This window comes from Sycon ciliatum, chromosome 7 (assembly GCF_964019385.1).
Source record: "Sycon ciliatum chromosome 7, ocSycCili1.1, whole genome shotgun sequence".
Lineage (NCBI taxonomy): Eukaryota > Metazoa > Porifera > Calcarea > Leucosolenida > Sycettidae > Sycon > Sycon ciliatum.
Genome location: NC_088649.1, coordinates 30435715 through 30451745, shown reverse-complemented (window position 1 = coordinate 30451745; position 16031 = coordinate 30435715). Strand labels below are relative to the sequence as shown.

The following is a 16031-nucleotide window of genomic DNA, read 5'->3' as shown; positions in this document are numbered from 1 at the left end:
AACTACTGAAGAAACAAAGAATTCAAGCTTCAATTGGCAAACCTGTCGTAGCATTTGGTCACATTCTGTACTACTTTGTAGTAGATTTGGTACTCGAACCGTAGGTGCAACGGTTCGGGAGCTCACCGCCGATGTCTTGCGGCGCCGATTTTGCTAATGTGAACCAACCTTTAGTAACGACCGAGACAGCGGCGAAAGTCCCTGCTGCAAGACTCATGCTCTCATGACATCACTTATGACATCGCTGTTTACATTGGTCATATCACACATGACGTCACTGTTTACCTTAGTAACATCACGGTATCACTGAGTCATGGACTCAGTCATGGCATCGCATACTGTAGTGTCGCGTATAAAAGCATGACCTGTATAGAAGCATGACTCGAATAGACACTGATTTTTCGAAGCGCGCCGTGACGCAGAAGCATGATTTGACTAGAAGTCGCTCTCTACAAAGCACACATGCAAGTACATGTGTGCCAGTGTGCACTGCACAGTGTAGACTGATGATGTTGACGTAGAAGCATGTTTTGAATGGAAGCATGGTTTGAAACCCCGGCTTAGACGGCCGTAATCACCTGCTTTTGTATGTGACATTACGGTATGCCATCACACATGGGTTATCCAGACACACCCGCAGAGACGGTCCACATGAATTTCCTTGCTGCTCTCAGTATCCTTGCGATGTGTAGTTTTTAAACAGTGCTGACGTGTGCCAGGTCCGGTTGATTGGCTCATGTCAGTGTTCTGTTGTGCAGTACAATAGGGTCATGCACAACATATTGCCGCACTCTGCGGATAATCTGATTCTGTCTCTCACCCTCACTCTCTCTCTCTCTCACTCACTCACTCACTCTCTCTCTCTCTCTCTCTCTCTCTCTCTCTCGTTTTCTCTCGTTTCACTCGTTTTCTCTCAGATTTCAACTGGAACGGTGCACGCATCAACACTGAAAGAGCCACAGACACTTGGTAAGCTCTCCTCTCCGTTCGTTTGCCTCTCTCTGTCCATGTGCCTGTCTTCAAAGTTGAAATCAATGGTCTTGGAAGTGTGGCTCTCCTATCTCTGATTCTTGCTCTTGGGAAGTAGCTTGTGCACTAAAAGTCCAGTCTCCTCAGGGCTCCGACACACATATGCACGGGGTTCCGCTTCGGCGGCGAAGTTTCACGCCAGCCAGGCTTGTGCCTCTTCAGTTCAACCACATATGTGTGGTCTCTCTCTCTCTCTCTCACTCTCTCTCTCTCTCACACACTCTCTCTTCCATTATACTTTCTTTTCCACTCTGCATTCATTCGCTATCCGTTGTCTTTGTCGTCCTGCTCAGTGGCTAGTCTGTTTCAAGAGTTCCTGACTTCTCTGCAACGTCGCCTGCTCAACATCGGCGACACGGCCACTCTAGCTGATGGCGGTGGCGGGGATGGCCTTGCACTCGACAGCACCCCAAGTAACCGTGATGACCTGAGCTGCAGTATCCATGACGACGCAACGAGCATCGCGACGACCACCAGCGGCACGCTGTCCTCTCTGGACAGCTTGTCCGTCGGCTCCGTTCAGAACTTTGACATTGATCGGGAGTTCCAGCGAGCAGACACACGCACTGACGCACCGGACACCGGTTATGTGATGTTGCCACGACGACTGCAGGACGACTTCCTTTCACTACCGCGTCTAGATGCACTCGCATCCGACCGTACGGGTCAACTCCAGTCTCCCGGCAACGTTTCCATGGCAACGTGTTCAAGTATTTCTCCGCAGCGCAGCGCCAGTTCATCCGATGGTCTAAGCACTGGGCTGACGCGGGACAGTGTGGATTTTGGCTCGCAGGTTGCCAAGGCGATGCCCTCTCCGTCACCTGGTTATTTGTCGGCGCTTGCACCCAATGCTCTGCTAGGCCGTAACTTTGCTTCGTTGACCACTGTGCACCTGGGGAATTCCCCCATGCAGGTATGGCGCAATGTTTATTCTGCATCGTACTGGTGCAAGTTGGTGTGGGTCTGTGTGTTGATGGGTGTGAAAGGCACGTGTGTGTGTGTGTGTATGTGCGTGTGCGTGCATGCGTGTGTGTGTGTGCACGCGTGTGTGTGTGTATGTCTGTCTGTCTGTCTCTCTCACTCTGTCTGTCTGTCTGTCTGTCTGTCTGTCTGTCTGTCTGTCTGTCTGACTATCCGCTACTGCATGTTGTGAATCCCTTGGCTCAACTTGTGCTGGTGTGTCATCGTATGGATATCAAGCTTGTGCCGAATATGTCTGTGTGTCTGTGTGTCTGTGTCTGCATGTCTGTGTACGTGCACACATGTTCAGCGTCAGCTCGCCACTCTGCAGCGAAGCAAAGTAACTGCCGGTGGTAGCGGCGGCGGTGTCTTACAATCATCACCATGCAGTAGAGCCCACTACACTCGCACACACGCCTCTTCGCACACATCACCATCAGTGATTACATCATCGCATGGAACAATTACATCATCACACTGTGCCACTACGTCATCGGCATGCAGCACGATCTCATCATCTACCGACAACGACAGGAGTTTCTCCGTTGAATCCGCCGGTGACACTGACGACGCGTCCTCGCGTCTGGAGAGTATTCGCCGAGCTGTTCTGAACTCGGCCCAGCGTGGGCGGACAGCTTTGTCCAGTGCTGGTGGCGGCGGTGTCGGTGTGGCTGTGGCTGCTGCTGCCGCTGGCGGTGCTGTGGAACTGTTCTCGGACGACTTGAGTGCTGTGACGAGATTGATCAACAGTGAGTCTGGTTCAAGTGGTCACCCCTGGAATTATGTGTACGTGTCCATGTTCACTTGTTTGAGGGAAAGACACATGTATAGAATTTTTTAAGTGTGCCGTTGTTGTTGTTGTTGTCGGCAATGACTGACGTCTTCTGTTCTTACATTATTGTTATTGTTATTGTTTGTCGCTGTCTGTGTCATCATCCTTGTTCTTGCCCTTGGCGTCGTCTGTTGTCGTTGTTATTGTACAGCTCTGCCACTGTACCACGTACCGTTCTCCATAGCACTGAACAGCAGCCTGCCACCTTTGCTGCACCGACGATCCGATGCCGTAAGTTTTTCGAACGCTTGACAATCACGCGAACAAACTCGTAACTCTGTAATCCAGGCGGTCCGGGACTGGGCACTGCCCAGAACTTTGAAATGTCAGTAACTCTGAATCACATACATCTTGATGGGCAAGGGCCAGAGATATGGCAGATGATGTCACTATTTCCACGAAATGTTGGCAAAACAATAGTGATATTTCCATTTATAAAACGGCACAAGAGTAGTAATATTTCCACTGCAACTCACCGACAAGTATTATAGTTGCCCCTTCGACCGAGGTGCCCGTAACTTCGAGGTCCGGATAAGTGAGATGTGATTGTTAGAGTAATGTGAACATTAGCCCTCCTCGCGTATACCTACAGTCTGTTTCAAAAATGTAGACGCACGGTATTTTTGAAGTATTTCAAATTTGGCTGGAGCTTCTTGAGAATATTTTCGGAATATTGCTCAGGTCCTTCCCACAATTGCTCTCATATAGATTGTACAGTCTATATCCAGACAACTGATAATGGTGCAGAGCCACTCCGTTTTATGTGTCTATCAGCACTGCTTGTTGTACTGTTGTGCATTATCATACTACTCCGCCTTCGTTCCTCATGTTGTATTCACGTCAGCTGACGTCTGATGCGCGTAGTCGCGTACACTGCTTTCATTCCTCATGTTGTATTCACGTCTGGATGCGCGTAGTCGCGTACACTGCTTTCGCGCGATCTTTTGATTTGAATGATTTTGAATCTCCGCTTCTGCTTCGAGAAAAGCAGAACTTTCCTTTTGTACTGCAAGATGATTTCGATCAGAGTAAAACATTATAATACAGTCTTCTAAAATAACGAGTCGTGTGCTATCCGGAGGCATGTTCGAGTAAGAACATAGATTTTTAAGCGATCGGATAGCAAACGCCCAATTTCGAAGTTTTTATGCACAAAGGGATCACAGATTTTATGTGGTGTAGATGCTGGCCTAACGGTTTTTTTTTAAATCACGCGTCTTTATTTTTGAAACGCACTGTAGGGACCTATCATGTGAGCCCCGGCCAGCGAAAACCAGCACTTGTGTACTTGATATCAATCATCAAAATGTGACGTCAAAGTTTGGGACGCGCAGTGAGCTGGCTTTTGAAGATTCTTTTTCGATCGAGTGGGTGTCTTCGTTGTCAAAGGAGTTTCAAATGTCTTCAAATGAGTCTGGTCAATTGATTTTAGCGCTAGGTGAGAGCTCGTCAAACGGAGGTTGAGTTTAGACACAGCGATGGCGACAGGTGTCGCGACAAGGACTTAGGTCCAGAGTTGTCAGCGTGAGACTCCCTGTACGAAGCGGCGCTGAAAGTTTGTTCGCGATCGGAATTATTTCTTTGGTGGTGATCTCGCTGAGTTTGTCCAGCAGTGGCGAGTCTCATATTCATAGCAACGAAGAGTCCTCATAAAATCGACACTGGATACTGGTGGCAACGCTAGTCAGTGCTGGAGTAATAGCGACTGCGAGGAGAAGCTGAATGTCGACCCGCTGAGCGATCCGTATTTCTACATCAACAACAATGATGTTGCAGACACTGATGGAGGGCTTCTCACGACGCAAAACAGAGCGTAGTATTATCAGTACTCTGCCTTGTCGGACGACGCCAAGCTGGCTGCTGCCTGTGCTGAGAAAGGGGATTCCTAAAAAGTGAAACCGGCTGAACGCTTGGGGGCAACATCTTCACGTGCTACAAAACGCGAGTATTCGCTCATATCATTGAAATACAATTATGCTGAAATCATGGTCTGAGTGAAAGTGTGCAAGGAAGTGGATGTCAGTGGTATTGGTCAGTACATCTATCAGTATGGCAAGCTTCGGGACAACGCTCAAACTGCCAGCACAGAGGTCCCTGAACACAATTTGGAAGGCCAGCTACCAATCATCGTTTTGCACTCTGGTGTTGTAAAGAAGGTAGTGGTGTATACGGAATATCGTCACACTTCTGAACTACTCATGCCTGCAGCACCAAGAGGGCAAGCCTGACTTCCATTCTATTTACTTACATGTACCTGTTCCACATCACAATCAGAAACTGTAGGATCAACTTGCATGGGGTCACTAGGCATGGATGCTGCGCCGACTGTACCGAATCTTGACCTGTGTGACTTCAAACTCTATTTTCCATGCTTTCGCTTATCAGATTGTCACCAAATTTGATAACTTGAATGATTAATAGTGTAGAATCAATTTCGAGCGAAAAAATAATTTTTGAAAAAATTACACATGTTCAGGTTTCTGCTGGCTGGGGCTCATGTGATGATGGGGAGGGCCGAGGGCGGTCGTCTCGGAGCCAGTTGTCCCGATATTGTGAAATGGTTTTTGTTCGCCGTGTAATGGTGCATTGTCTTCTCGTCTTTTTTTTGTGTTTTTTTCCGTTTTCGCTGGTACAGATCTGCAAGCAGCTTGCGGATGTTCTGCGTAATAAGTACTCACTGGCCTCGCATCTCAAGCATCTCCAGGTAATAATACAGTTCATTCATAAAAGTGAAGTGTGTCCTTTTTATGAGTATTATCGCATTTTTGTCTCAGAGGAAACTGTTCATTCATAAAAAATATGATATCCTTGCTTTTGGCCATAACTGGGTCAAATTTTTAGAGTTTTTTCACGATTTCTTTTTGCAGTCCGCCATGCAATGCTCTTCCAATTATGTTTCTGCTCAAATTTTTAGAGTTTTTTCACGATTTCTTTTTGCAGTCCGCCATGCAATGCTCTTCCAATTATGTTTCTGAAGTCTTTTTCTCCAAGCAATAACAAGATTTTGGCCAGGTTTCGCCCCCAAAGCACTGAATTAGGGAAACGCCAAGAAAATCCAGGCCGTTCCCTCCACTTGCATAAGCAGTTCATTAATAATGAAAGTACCTTGTGCGTATCGAACTCCAGTTGAGGTACCTTTTTTGGACCCTTTTTCAAGTTTCGAATCTCGTGGCACTGCACCGTGTACGACAAAATCACGAAAAATCACCAAATACGGGAGCTGGCCAGAGCCAGCGCTCGTATTTTTCTGAATGGAGTGTAAGTAGTATTTGATTGCACAACCTTGCCATTGATAGCTGCCCCTGGCCACTGGCCTTGCACCCCAAGCACCTTCAGCTAATACTTCATTGCACAACCTTGTACGATGACCTTGTCTTGTAAACTAACCGCTGCTGCACATGTGTGTGTGTGTGTGTGTGTGTGTGTGTGTGTGTGTGTGTGTGTGTGTGTGTGTGTGTGTGTGTGTGTGTCTGTCTGTCTGTATGTTTGTATGAGTGTACATTTGTGTGCGTGCGTGTGTGTGTGTGTTCGCGTGTGTGTGTGTGCGTGTGCCGGTCTGTGCTCTTGACAAATGCCCCCAGAGCTACTTTCTGATGGAAGCCGGTGCCACCATGCATCACTTCTCAGCTAGTATCTTCCAGCAGGTACAGTACTAGTACAGTACGATGTTTTTCGATTTTGACAGCATGTTACAAGGCGAGGACGCTTAGTGCTCCTGACTACAACCATAACATGGTTGGCAGAGTCCCGGTCTTGCGACCACCAAGCAAGGCTTCTTTATATATACTGTACAGTACTAGTAGCACTGCAAGATTCATGTACTGCAGTTTGGCTCGGCTCTCTCGTAGCGGCCTTTCTTCATCACTTTTTGGAAATTTTCAACGCTGTAAGACTGTTCATGAAAACTCTCCAACCGTCCACTTCAATGCTTGTTGCGAAGAATGTGTGTTACGGTATTGCATGAAGAATGTTTGTGACGGTATTACATGAAGAATGTTTGTGACGGTATTGCATGTGTGGAAATAGTTACTGTACGGGACCAGGCAGAACATTTCGTCGGTCAATAATTCCGTCCAACTACAAAGAAAGGGAGTTCGTCCTGTTGAAAATTTCGTCCATGGACCACAAGAGTGTATTATATGTATTACGTATGACGAAATTAAATTCCAGACGAATATTTCTGCTTGTGCAGTAGTTGGAGGTTAAAACGTAAAAGCAATAAATTTCCTCTTTTTGTCCTTGTTGCTGTTGCTGTTGTTCTCCTGTCCATTGTTGTAGATCTGTGCGGGAGAGGACTGGTTACGTACTAGCAACCTGAACGCACTGCTACACGAAGCGCTCTCTTACAGCAATGAATGCGACGAAATCTCCAGGTGAGCACCGACGATGCCACCGCTGCTGTTGTGATCATGCCTAGCAAGAAGGAGACATGTGTGTGTGTGTGTGGGTGGGTGGGTGGGGGGGGGGGGCAGGTGTGGGTGTGTGGGTGGGTGGGTGGGTGTGGTGGGGGGGGGGGGGGATAAGAGTGGGTGAGTGGATGTGTGTGCAGGTGTGGGGGTCTGTGTGTGTGATCCCGGTAGCCTAATCGGTAGGGCACTGTCCCGGAAAGACAGGGGTGCTGGGTTTGAATCTCGCTCGTGTATCCTTCTTTTGCAGCACACGTACTGTTGCCTTGGTGACGGGTATACACACTCACACACACACCGTGTTCTTCACGGTTCACGGAGTGGTCTTTAAGAAGCGCCGCCACCATGCATTGCCACGGCTGCTGGTAGAGAGTAAGCCTGCAGTAGGTGTGTGTGTGTGCCACACTAGCCACTCAGCTCAGCTGTGTGTGTCGTGGTGCGTGATTACCGTAAAATCCCGCCAGAGCGCCCCTACCTCTGCCGCCCTTCCAGTAGGTCCTGGCGGGGAGGGGCGGACGAGCGACTTCTACTCACCGCATTAAGATTCTACAAGAACAAGAACTCACGCTACGAAAACTGTGCGTGCGTCTCGTACACCGACCAAAGGTCAAGAGCAGGGAGTCGTACAGACCCATCCAAACCCAGGTTTTGTGCGATCCCTGGTCAAGAGGGTGTGAAGTTGTGAACTGTTGCGTACATTTCCAGCACGAGCACGCGTCTGCAGTGCAATACGGCATCGCACTTCACAGAGCCGTACAATTATACAATGTCAATCATTATCACTACCCCGTTCCCGGACAAGAAGTCAGGGAGGGACGCATGGGAGAGATTAGTGGGGGTGGAGGGGGGGGGGGGCACTCTGGCGGGATTTTACAGTACTCAGTAGTTATAGTAACTGTCGGTGTTGTACGTTGTACGCTAACATCATTATCTGTTTGTGCTCGACTTCTCCTTCCCAGTTTGCTGAGTATTGACATAGTGCAGCCACAGATGATGCCCGCATCGTCATCGTCAACGGCAACGAGTACTGCTGCTAGCAAGCGCCGTGTTCTGGCCAGCAAGCTCTCGGCGACCGAGTCGACCGCGTTTGGCTTTGATCGCCTGAGCCTTCTGTATCGGGTGTGTTTCATGGCTCTGCGTGTGTGTGTGTGTGTGTGTGTGTGTGTGTGTGTGTGTGTGTGTGTGTGTGTGTGCATGTGTGTGTGCATGTGTGTGTGCATGTGTGTGTGTGTGGGGGGGGGGGGTGTGGGTGTGTCAGCACAGCTTTGCGTGTGTGTGTGTGTGTGTGTGTGTGTATACGTGCATTGGTGTGTGTCCGTCTGCCCCTCCTTTCTTGTACAAAGCGACACACGTTTGTTTGTCAACCCTGACCCGGCCGCATAGCAGCGCTTGCCTGCATACTGTACAAGTACAAATATTCGTTTGGAATTCACTTTCGCTATATTCGTCAGGGGGCACAACATAACTAAAGTTAGTACCAAACTATAGTTATTTCAGAACGTTCGGGGTGACAGACCTTGACCGAAAACGAAATTTAGTACGTAACAAGCCTGCTGGTGGAGTGATCTAACGAAAGATTTCGAGAACGAAAATTTGTACTTACACAGTAGTGTGGCAGTGATCTGTTCGCGCTGGAGCTACTTGACTAACCTGGGGTCCCAGCTTCATTGATGCAGACAAGTAGCTGGGCACCAGGGGATAGGTACATGCAGGTTTTAGGTACATGGGTGGAGCAGATAGGTACTTGCAGGTTTTAGGTACATGGGTGGAGCAGATAGGTACTTGCAGGTTTTAGGTACATGGGTGGAGCAGATAGGTACTTGCAGGTTTTAGGTACATGGGTGGAGCAGATAGGTACTTGCAGGTTTTAGGTACATGGGTGGAGCAGATAGGTACTTGCAGGTTTTAGGTACATGGGTGGAGCAGATAGGTACTTGCAGGTTTTAGGTACATGGGTGGAGCAGATAGGTACTTGCAGGTTTTAGGTACATGGGTGGAGCAGATAGGTACTTGCAGGTTTTAGGTACATGGGTGGAGCAGATAGGTACTTGCAGGTTTTAGGTACATGGGTGGAGCAGATAGGTACTTGCAGGTTTTAGGTACATGGGTGGAGCAGATAGGTACTTGCAGGTTTTAGGTACATGGGTGGAGCAGATAGGTACATGCAGGTTTTAGGTACATGGGTGGAGCAGATAGGTACTTGCAGGTTTTAGGTACATGGGTGGAGCAGATAGGTACTTGCAGGTTTTAGGTACATGGGTGGAGCAGATAGGTACATGCAGGTTTTAGGTACATGGGTGGAGCAGATAGGTACATGCAGGTTTTAGGTACATGGGTGGAGCAGATAGGTACTCACAGGTTTTAGGTACTTCCTCCGCGTCATTAAAATTGTCGCTTCGCACATCGCAATATTTGAGACTTGGCTCGTCTTAGTCAGACTGTCGGAATCGCTGTTTTCTGTGTTCGAACACTGGTGCGACCCTTCCTGCGCAATGTCGACTTGCCACTGAAGCCGTGGTGGTCTCGGACTTTGTCGGAGCGCTCTTCCGCACCAAGCAAATTCATCGCGCTCCGCACTATTCCGCCCCAGAGCGCATTTCGTTTTCTGGAGTTTGTGCCGTCCCCCATCGTTCGCGTGGGCATATATCAAGACTGCAAGCTCGGGTATAAGAATCCTGGTATCTTTCCTGAATACGAAATGCTGAAGTTGACGATGGCAAGAACAAAGCGGTCTCAAATTCCTAAAAATAATTAATGCGCTACTTGTGGCGCATGTGGCTGCGAAGGTAGCAGGTCTGAAAACACCAACAACATCAGCGAAGCGCTTGCCAAGGAAAGAAGGTGCGAAACTGCTTACCCTATCCCGTTGGAAGGCCGTTACAGTGTACTTGAAAAATGCTAGCTTGCCTTCATCGCCTGCCACCGGGAGGCATGGATCGCTTGAAAACGAAGTTTCTTGACCTGACTTTGACTGCGCGTCTTGTTCAGCGTATTGTTGAGTGCTGAAGGGTCTGCCTCAAACTCTGATGAAGACGTCGACCTTAGCTGCAAGTGCAGAGAAGCGGGGGGGGGGGGGGGGGGGGGGGGCACAAACTAAAGCTTGGTCCGTCGACAATGCTCTGCCTCAATTTCTAGCTGATTTCTTTGCCCTTCGAGTGGACAAAATATATTCGAAAAATCGCTCTGGGAAGCGACAATTTTAATGACGCGGAGGAAGTACATGGGTGGAGCAGATAGGTACTCACAGGTTTTAGGTACATGGGTGGGGGTGGGGGTATGGACTCAGCACAACCATCATACTTGTGTGGCACACCTCACTTTGAGCGCGTGTGTTGCTTAGCAAAAAATTCCAGCATTTATTATGTGTTCATGTGCGTGCGTGCGTGCGCGTGTGCATGAGTGTGTATGTGTGTGTGTGTGTGTACACATGTGTGTGTGTGTGTGTGTGTGTGTGCGTGTGTGTGTGTGTGTATGTGTGTGTGTGTGTGTGTGTGTGTGTGTGTGTACGTGTGTGTGTGCGTGTGTGTGTGTGTGTATGTGTGTGTATGTGTGTGTGTGTGTGTGTTCCGTGCCATTCTGCGTACGTTTGCAGACGGAGTGGCCAGTCGACATAGTGGTGAGCGAGAAGGCCCTGGACGATCTCAACCGCGTGTTTCGATTCCTGCTACACCTGAAGTTTGCCAAGTGGAGCCTGGACAACTGCTTCTGGCAAGGTTCGGCAATCACTCGATCTGTGTGTACAGCTCTTGCTATCCTGCAATGTGACCGCTGACGTGTGTTTGTGCGTTTGTGCACGTGTCACGGAGCTGTCAAGCGAATAGATTCAATAGGACATTTTACTCGGACGGAGAGCCAAGGAAGAATTTAAAGGAAAGAAAAAGGACCAAGGAACTACAAGTTCTGCTACACCTGTAGTTCCTAAATAAAACAGTTGCCTGTTGTTAAAAAGAAAGGACAACATGTTACGAGTTATGACAAACTGTCCACCAACGTAACCAGATCATAATATACAGTCAGCGAGTGTGGCAAAATGGCACAAAACCGACAAGTTCCGTTGGTGGACAGTTACCGTATTTTTCCGGTTGTAAGTCGACCCTTTACGACTGAAAATAGAAGGAGAAAGGGTGGGGGTCGACTTACAACCGGGATTCGACTTATAACCGGGAACTATCAGTATCTTACAAAAAAATGACCTGCACTGCATGCACGAGTGCACCATGTTTATACATTTTTGCCAGTTCATTGGCCTTTTTCAAGGATTGGGACGTTATCCTCCAAAAAGGAATGTTTACATGATTTGTTGATGTGTTAGTAGCAGGAGGTGGTTAGTAGTGCTTCTTTGGGTGAAAACTTTGAAACGCAGAATTGTGACCTCCAGATAGGGGGGTCGACTTACAACCGGTAAAATACGGTAGTCGTAACTCGTAACATGTTGTCCTTCTTTTTATCCATGATTACTTTGGCTCAACATCCGAGTTTAAATTTGCATGTTTGTTTATTTTATTTTACTTCACCAGATACTCGGGTGTTTCTGCCTTCTCATCCCACCACATGGCTGGGATCTCAATAAAAGATGAATCCTGAGTCCGTTCTGTCTGTATGCCCTGTGTTTCCTGTACTCTTTGTCCAGATACGGACCTATCGCGTGCGTGCGGTGCCGATTCTCCAATCTACAAGCGTGCCTTCCTGCTGCGTGTCAAGCTACTGCACGTCGTCAACGCCATCCACTCGTACATCATGACGCGCGTGAGTGCTCGGCGGGGCCGGTGGGTGGGTGGGTTGATGGCCTGTCAAGCAACAGCACAAGCAGTGATTGTGTGTTTGACCAGGCCGTAGCATGACTGTATGTACAGTCAACTTTGCGAATAACGACATTCGGCGGGGCATCAGAAAACTGTCCTTATTCGCGAAGTGTCCTTATATCCGAAGTCCCATTTGAATGTATGTGAACCCATATTTTGTATAGTATGACATGCATATCGAAATGAGGCTCTTTTCATGCTCTACGTCAATTTGTACTTTATTTTCGTATTGCGATTGAAAGGAACAATAAAGTCAATATCCAAGGGAAATAAATTGAAAAATTAACCTTTTGGAGTCATCTACAAGTACAGGGACAAGTTCATGTACATGTATGAACTATGAAGATTAATGTGCAATCATGTACAACTACATGTACAATAGGTGTGCTGATCATTCCAACTATTTTGAAGAAAAGAAAAAAGAAAAAGCCCCCCCCCCCCCCAGGCTGTATCTTCTTGTATGTGTGCCTTATCCATCGCCACGGGTTCTGGTACTTCTGCATGACAGGTACTTCAAATAGCTGTCAAAAAGCCAGAAAGTCGTTATTCAAGCAGTGAATATGAGCTCAGGGCACTAAAATCATGTCGCTATTCGCGAATTGTCGTTATCCAGATAGTCGTTATATCCGAAGTTAAATGTATACAGTCAGATGGGACTTTGCTCTGGGCATGGAAATTCTGTCGTTATTCGCGAATTGTCGTTATATCCGCAGTCGTTATTAGCCAAGTTGACTGTAGTACATGTACACTCATACCTCGTTTATCCGGGAGGTCCGGGACCGGGCACTGCCCGTAACTTTGAAATGTCCGTAACTCCGAATCACACACATGTTGAATGGATTGTCGATGCGGAATTTCTACAAAAGTGACAAACGTGTAGTAGTATTTCCACTGAAACTGGCCCAAAGTGCCCATCTCTGCGGTGTTGGGATAACCAAGGTATGAGTGTGCTCTCACTGAGGACCACTGGAAGCAGTTTTTGATCGGCCCGGCCAAACTTTGTGTATGATAATTAATTATACAGTCGCTTATCCGGTCCTCTTTTATCCCAATCCCTCGCCATCCGGAAGAAAATCGTTGGTTACCGATTTACAGCATATGACATGCATACATACAGTATGCGTGTTCGATTGTCCGGTTCCCTCGCCTATCCGGATATTTTTGTGGAAAACGGATGTGTGTGATGTTAAAAGCGAGGTCTGACTGTAGCGGGTACACACATGACCTCCGCAGGAAATTCACGTTGGTGGCCAATAAGTTGGTCCGGTGGTGACCTAACCTGCTGGACTGATTCCGGCGTGCGTGTCTATGTATGGCGTGGTGGATGTAATTGGCTTATTCTCTCGACAGTTACCACACACTGGTGAACAACGATTTGGTCCAGCCATGGCCTGGCTACTGGAAGTCAACAAATATTCGGCGCATATTTATTTTCGGCTATTTTCGGACCAGTTATTTTCGGACGGGTTATTTCGGACCAGTTATTTTCGGACGGGTTATATTTGGCCGAAATTTTGTTTTGCAAGGTTGAGTGTGACAGTGCATACGGTCAGAAGCAATGCAGGCCGAAAATGTAATGCAGCCGAAATGTGTTTTAGCCCTGGGAGGCCGAAATTTGAATGGGCCGAACATTTGTACACTTACAGTAAATGGACGGATTGCGCTGGACTTGATGGGTGGGTGTTCGGCTGGTTTTCATCCTCGCAGTAATACTAGTACACTAGCCTATAAGGGACAACCCTGTGTGTATGTGTGTGATTTTGTTTGTGTGTATGTGTGTGTGCGTGCGTGTGTGTGTGTGTGTGTGTATGTGCGTGTCCGTGTCCGTGTCTGTCTGTGCGTGTGTATGTGCATGTGTGCGCATCTGTGTACGTGCGTGTACATGCTTATGCGCGTGTGTGTGCACATGCCCGCCTGTGCGTCTGTGCGTGTCTACAGATCCTGCACAGTGTGGGAAACGAGTACATGAGTCGGCTGGCGACCGTTGAAGACCTCGATAGCATCATTGAGTGCTTCGATAGCTTTGTAAACCTCGTCTTGGACAGGTGCTTGCTAGGCCCAGAGGTGGGTGGTAGCCATGGTTACGATTCCCTTAGTTGCTGCCGAAAATTCACTTTTATTCCAAGTGTCGCTCAGATTTGTGAACGTCTGACAATCCATAGAGTTGCCGTAGGAAATATGCGAAACATTTCTGGCCAGTTTCTCGCAATGGCCCATCTTAAAGGACCGGGTCTGTCAAATCGCCAAGGCCCGTTCAGGTCTTTTGCATAGGTGAACACTGGCTGTCACTATGCCATAGAAATGCATGGAGGGTTTATTTGTATAGAATCTGAAGTACCTTGTCATCCCACCTGGTTCTCCGTTTGCTAGATCGTCTATACATTGCTGTTCCTAGACTGACCATCCATTGCTGCTGCTAGACCGACAATGCATTACAACGGCGAATTACAAGTACTGTTGCTCTCCTGCTTGTCTGTCTGTCTTGTTGCAGACGTCGTTTGTTCGCGAGGCCGTGCTGAAGTTGCTGCGTCAGGCCGTGCTCTTCCGACAACTCTGCACCGGCGGCTTGGAGCGTATGAGGTGAGCTTGAAAGTTTCATGCTCCTGAATTAGAGAACTTAGGAGCTGCGACTTCGGCGGTATTAGTGATGAAGTTGGTTGTTCCAACGAGGAACACACGCTTCCTGCCGAACTTGACACTTGACTGACTCGCGACTGCCATCCGGAATTCCTGAAATCCTGAATTAGAGGTTTCAAGATTTTCCAGGATTGTCAGCTTTTTTTTTAAGTTGAGTTGCTGTAGGCACAAGCACAGTGTTGGCCAGAGAAATCCGAGCTCATGAATAATAATGGCGCCGGGGGGGGGGGGGGGGTGAGGCTATGCGACCCTGGCCAACACTCTGCGCACCTGAGCGCGCGGCGCTGTTTTACTCACGAGGTCGGGGTTTCTCCGGCCAGAACTGTGAGCGATGGCCTGTTTTGTGCCACATATGCCACAAAGCAAGCTCCACGGCAAAAGGAAGGTTCGTCGGGAGGAGCTTGTCGGGTGCTGTAGCACTCTCTCTCTCTCCCCCCCCCCCTCTCTCTCTCTCTCTCTCTCACACACACACACACGGCGCAAGAAGAAATCCTACTTCAGTACATGTACCGATTTTCTGGAGTATAAGCCGCACTTTAGACACCCATAATAAGTCAGTGAATAAGTCAGTGTGGCTTATACAACGACGGGCAAATGAATGGTGATACACAGGGTGGATGGCTGTACTTCGTGACACAAATCTGGGTGCAGGTTAATAACCCGTTATACTCCGTGAAATACGGTACTACAATCTTCCTCAGCCCTACTCGAGCTCAACTGATGAGGGGTGAATTCCCCGAAACACTGTGCATTGAGCAGGGAGTGGAGTGGTGCTTTCTTGCATGTTTGCCGAGTCACAGGAAGGTCCAATGGACTTCTCGTGTGCTCTGGATGGCAGTCGTGAGTCAGTCAAGTGAGAATTCAAGCCGGCAGGAAAAGCGCGAGCTCCCATGTAGGGAGCAACACACAATTCCCGAAATCCGGTACTGTTCCACTAATTCTCAGTGTACTTGTCATCGTTGTGTTCACATTCTCGTTTGTTGTTCCAGTCTGGAACGGATCAACGCCATGTTGACCGAGTGTGACAAGTGCCACACATTTCTCCTTGGTGTCTTCAACGGCATCATCCGACGAGGAGCGTTTCCACATTGTAAGTAGTGTTGTTGTTGTTGTTGTTGTTGTTGTTGTTGTTGTTGTTGTTGTTGTTGTTGTTGTTGTTGTTGTTGTTGTTGTTGTTGTTGTTGTTGTTGTTGTTGTTGTTTATGTTGTTTTTGTTGTTGTTTTTGTTGTTTTTGTTGTTGTAGCTGTTGTGGTTGTTGTTGTTGTTGTTGTTGTTGTTGTTGTTGTTGTTGTTGTTGTTGTAGTTGTTGTTGTTGTTGTTGTTGTTGTTGTTGTTGTTGTTGTTGTTGTTGTTGTTGTTGTTGT

At 48.0% G+C, this 16031-nt stretch overlaps 1 protein-coding gene across 1 annotated transcript in view; it reads left to right on the top strand.

Moving 5' to 3' along the window:
• The window catches only part of LOC135821309 (gamma-tubulin complex component 5-like), a 43111-nt gene that overhangs the window by 25934 nt on the left and 1146 nt on the right, over positions 1–16031 (top strand). The window contains exons 19-31 of the mRNA XM_065334366.1: positions 918–969; positions 1323–1942; positions 2300–2738; positions 2973–3052; positions 5457–5525; positions 6403–6465; positions 7100–7194; positions 8187–8346; positions 10820–10940; positions 11858–11973; positions 13968–14093; positions 14521–14609; positions 15656–15756. Of these exons, the coding sequence (XP_065190438.1) occupies positions 918–969; positions 1323–1942; positions 2300–2738; positions 2973–3052; positions 5457–5525; positions 6403–6465; positions 7100–7194; positions 8187–8346; positions 10820–10940; positions 11858–11973; positions 13968–14093; positions 14521–14609; positions 15656–15756 (2131 nt within the window). The remainder of the gene's footprint in view (positions 1–917; positions 970–1322; positions 1943–2299; positions 2739–2972; positions 3053–5456; positions 5526–6402; positions 6466–7099; positions 7195–8186; positions 8347–10819; positions 10941–11857; positions 11974–13967; positions 14094–14520; positions 14610–15655; positions 15757–16031) is intronic.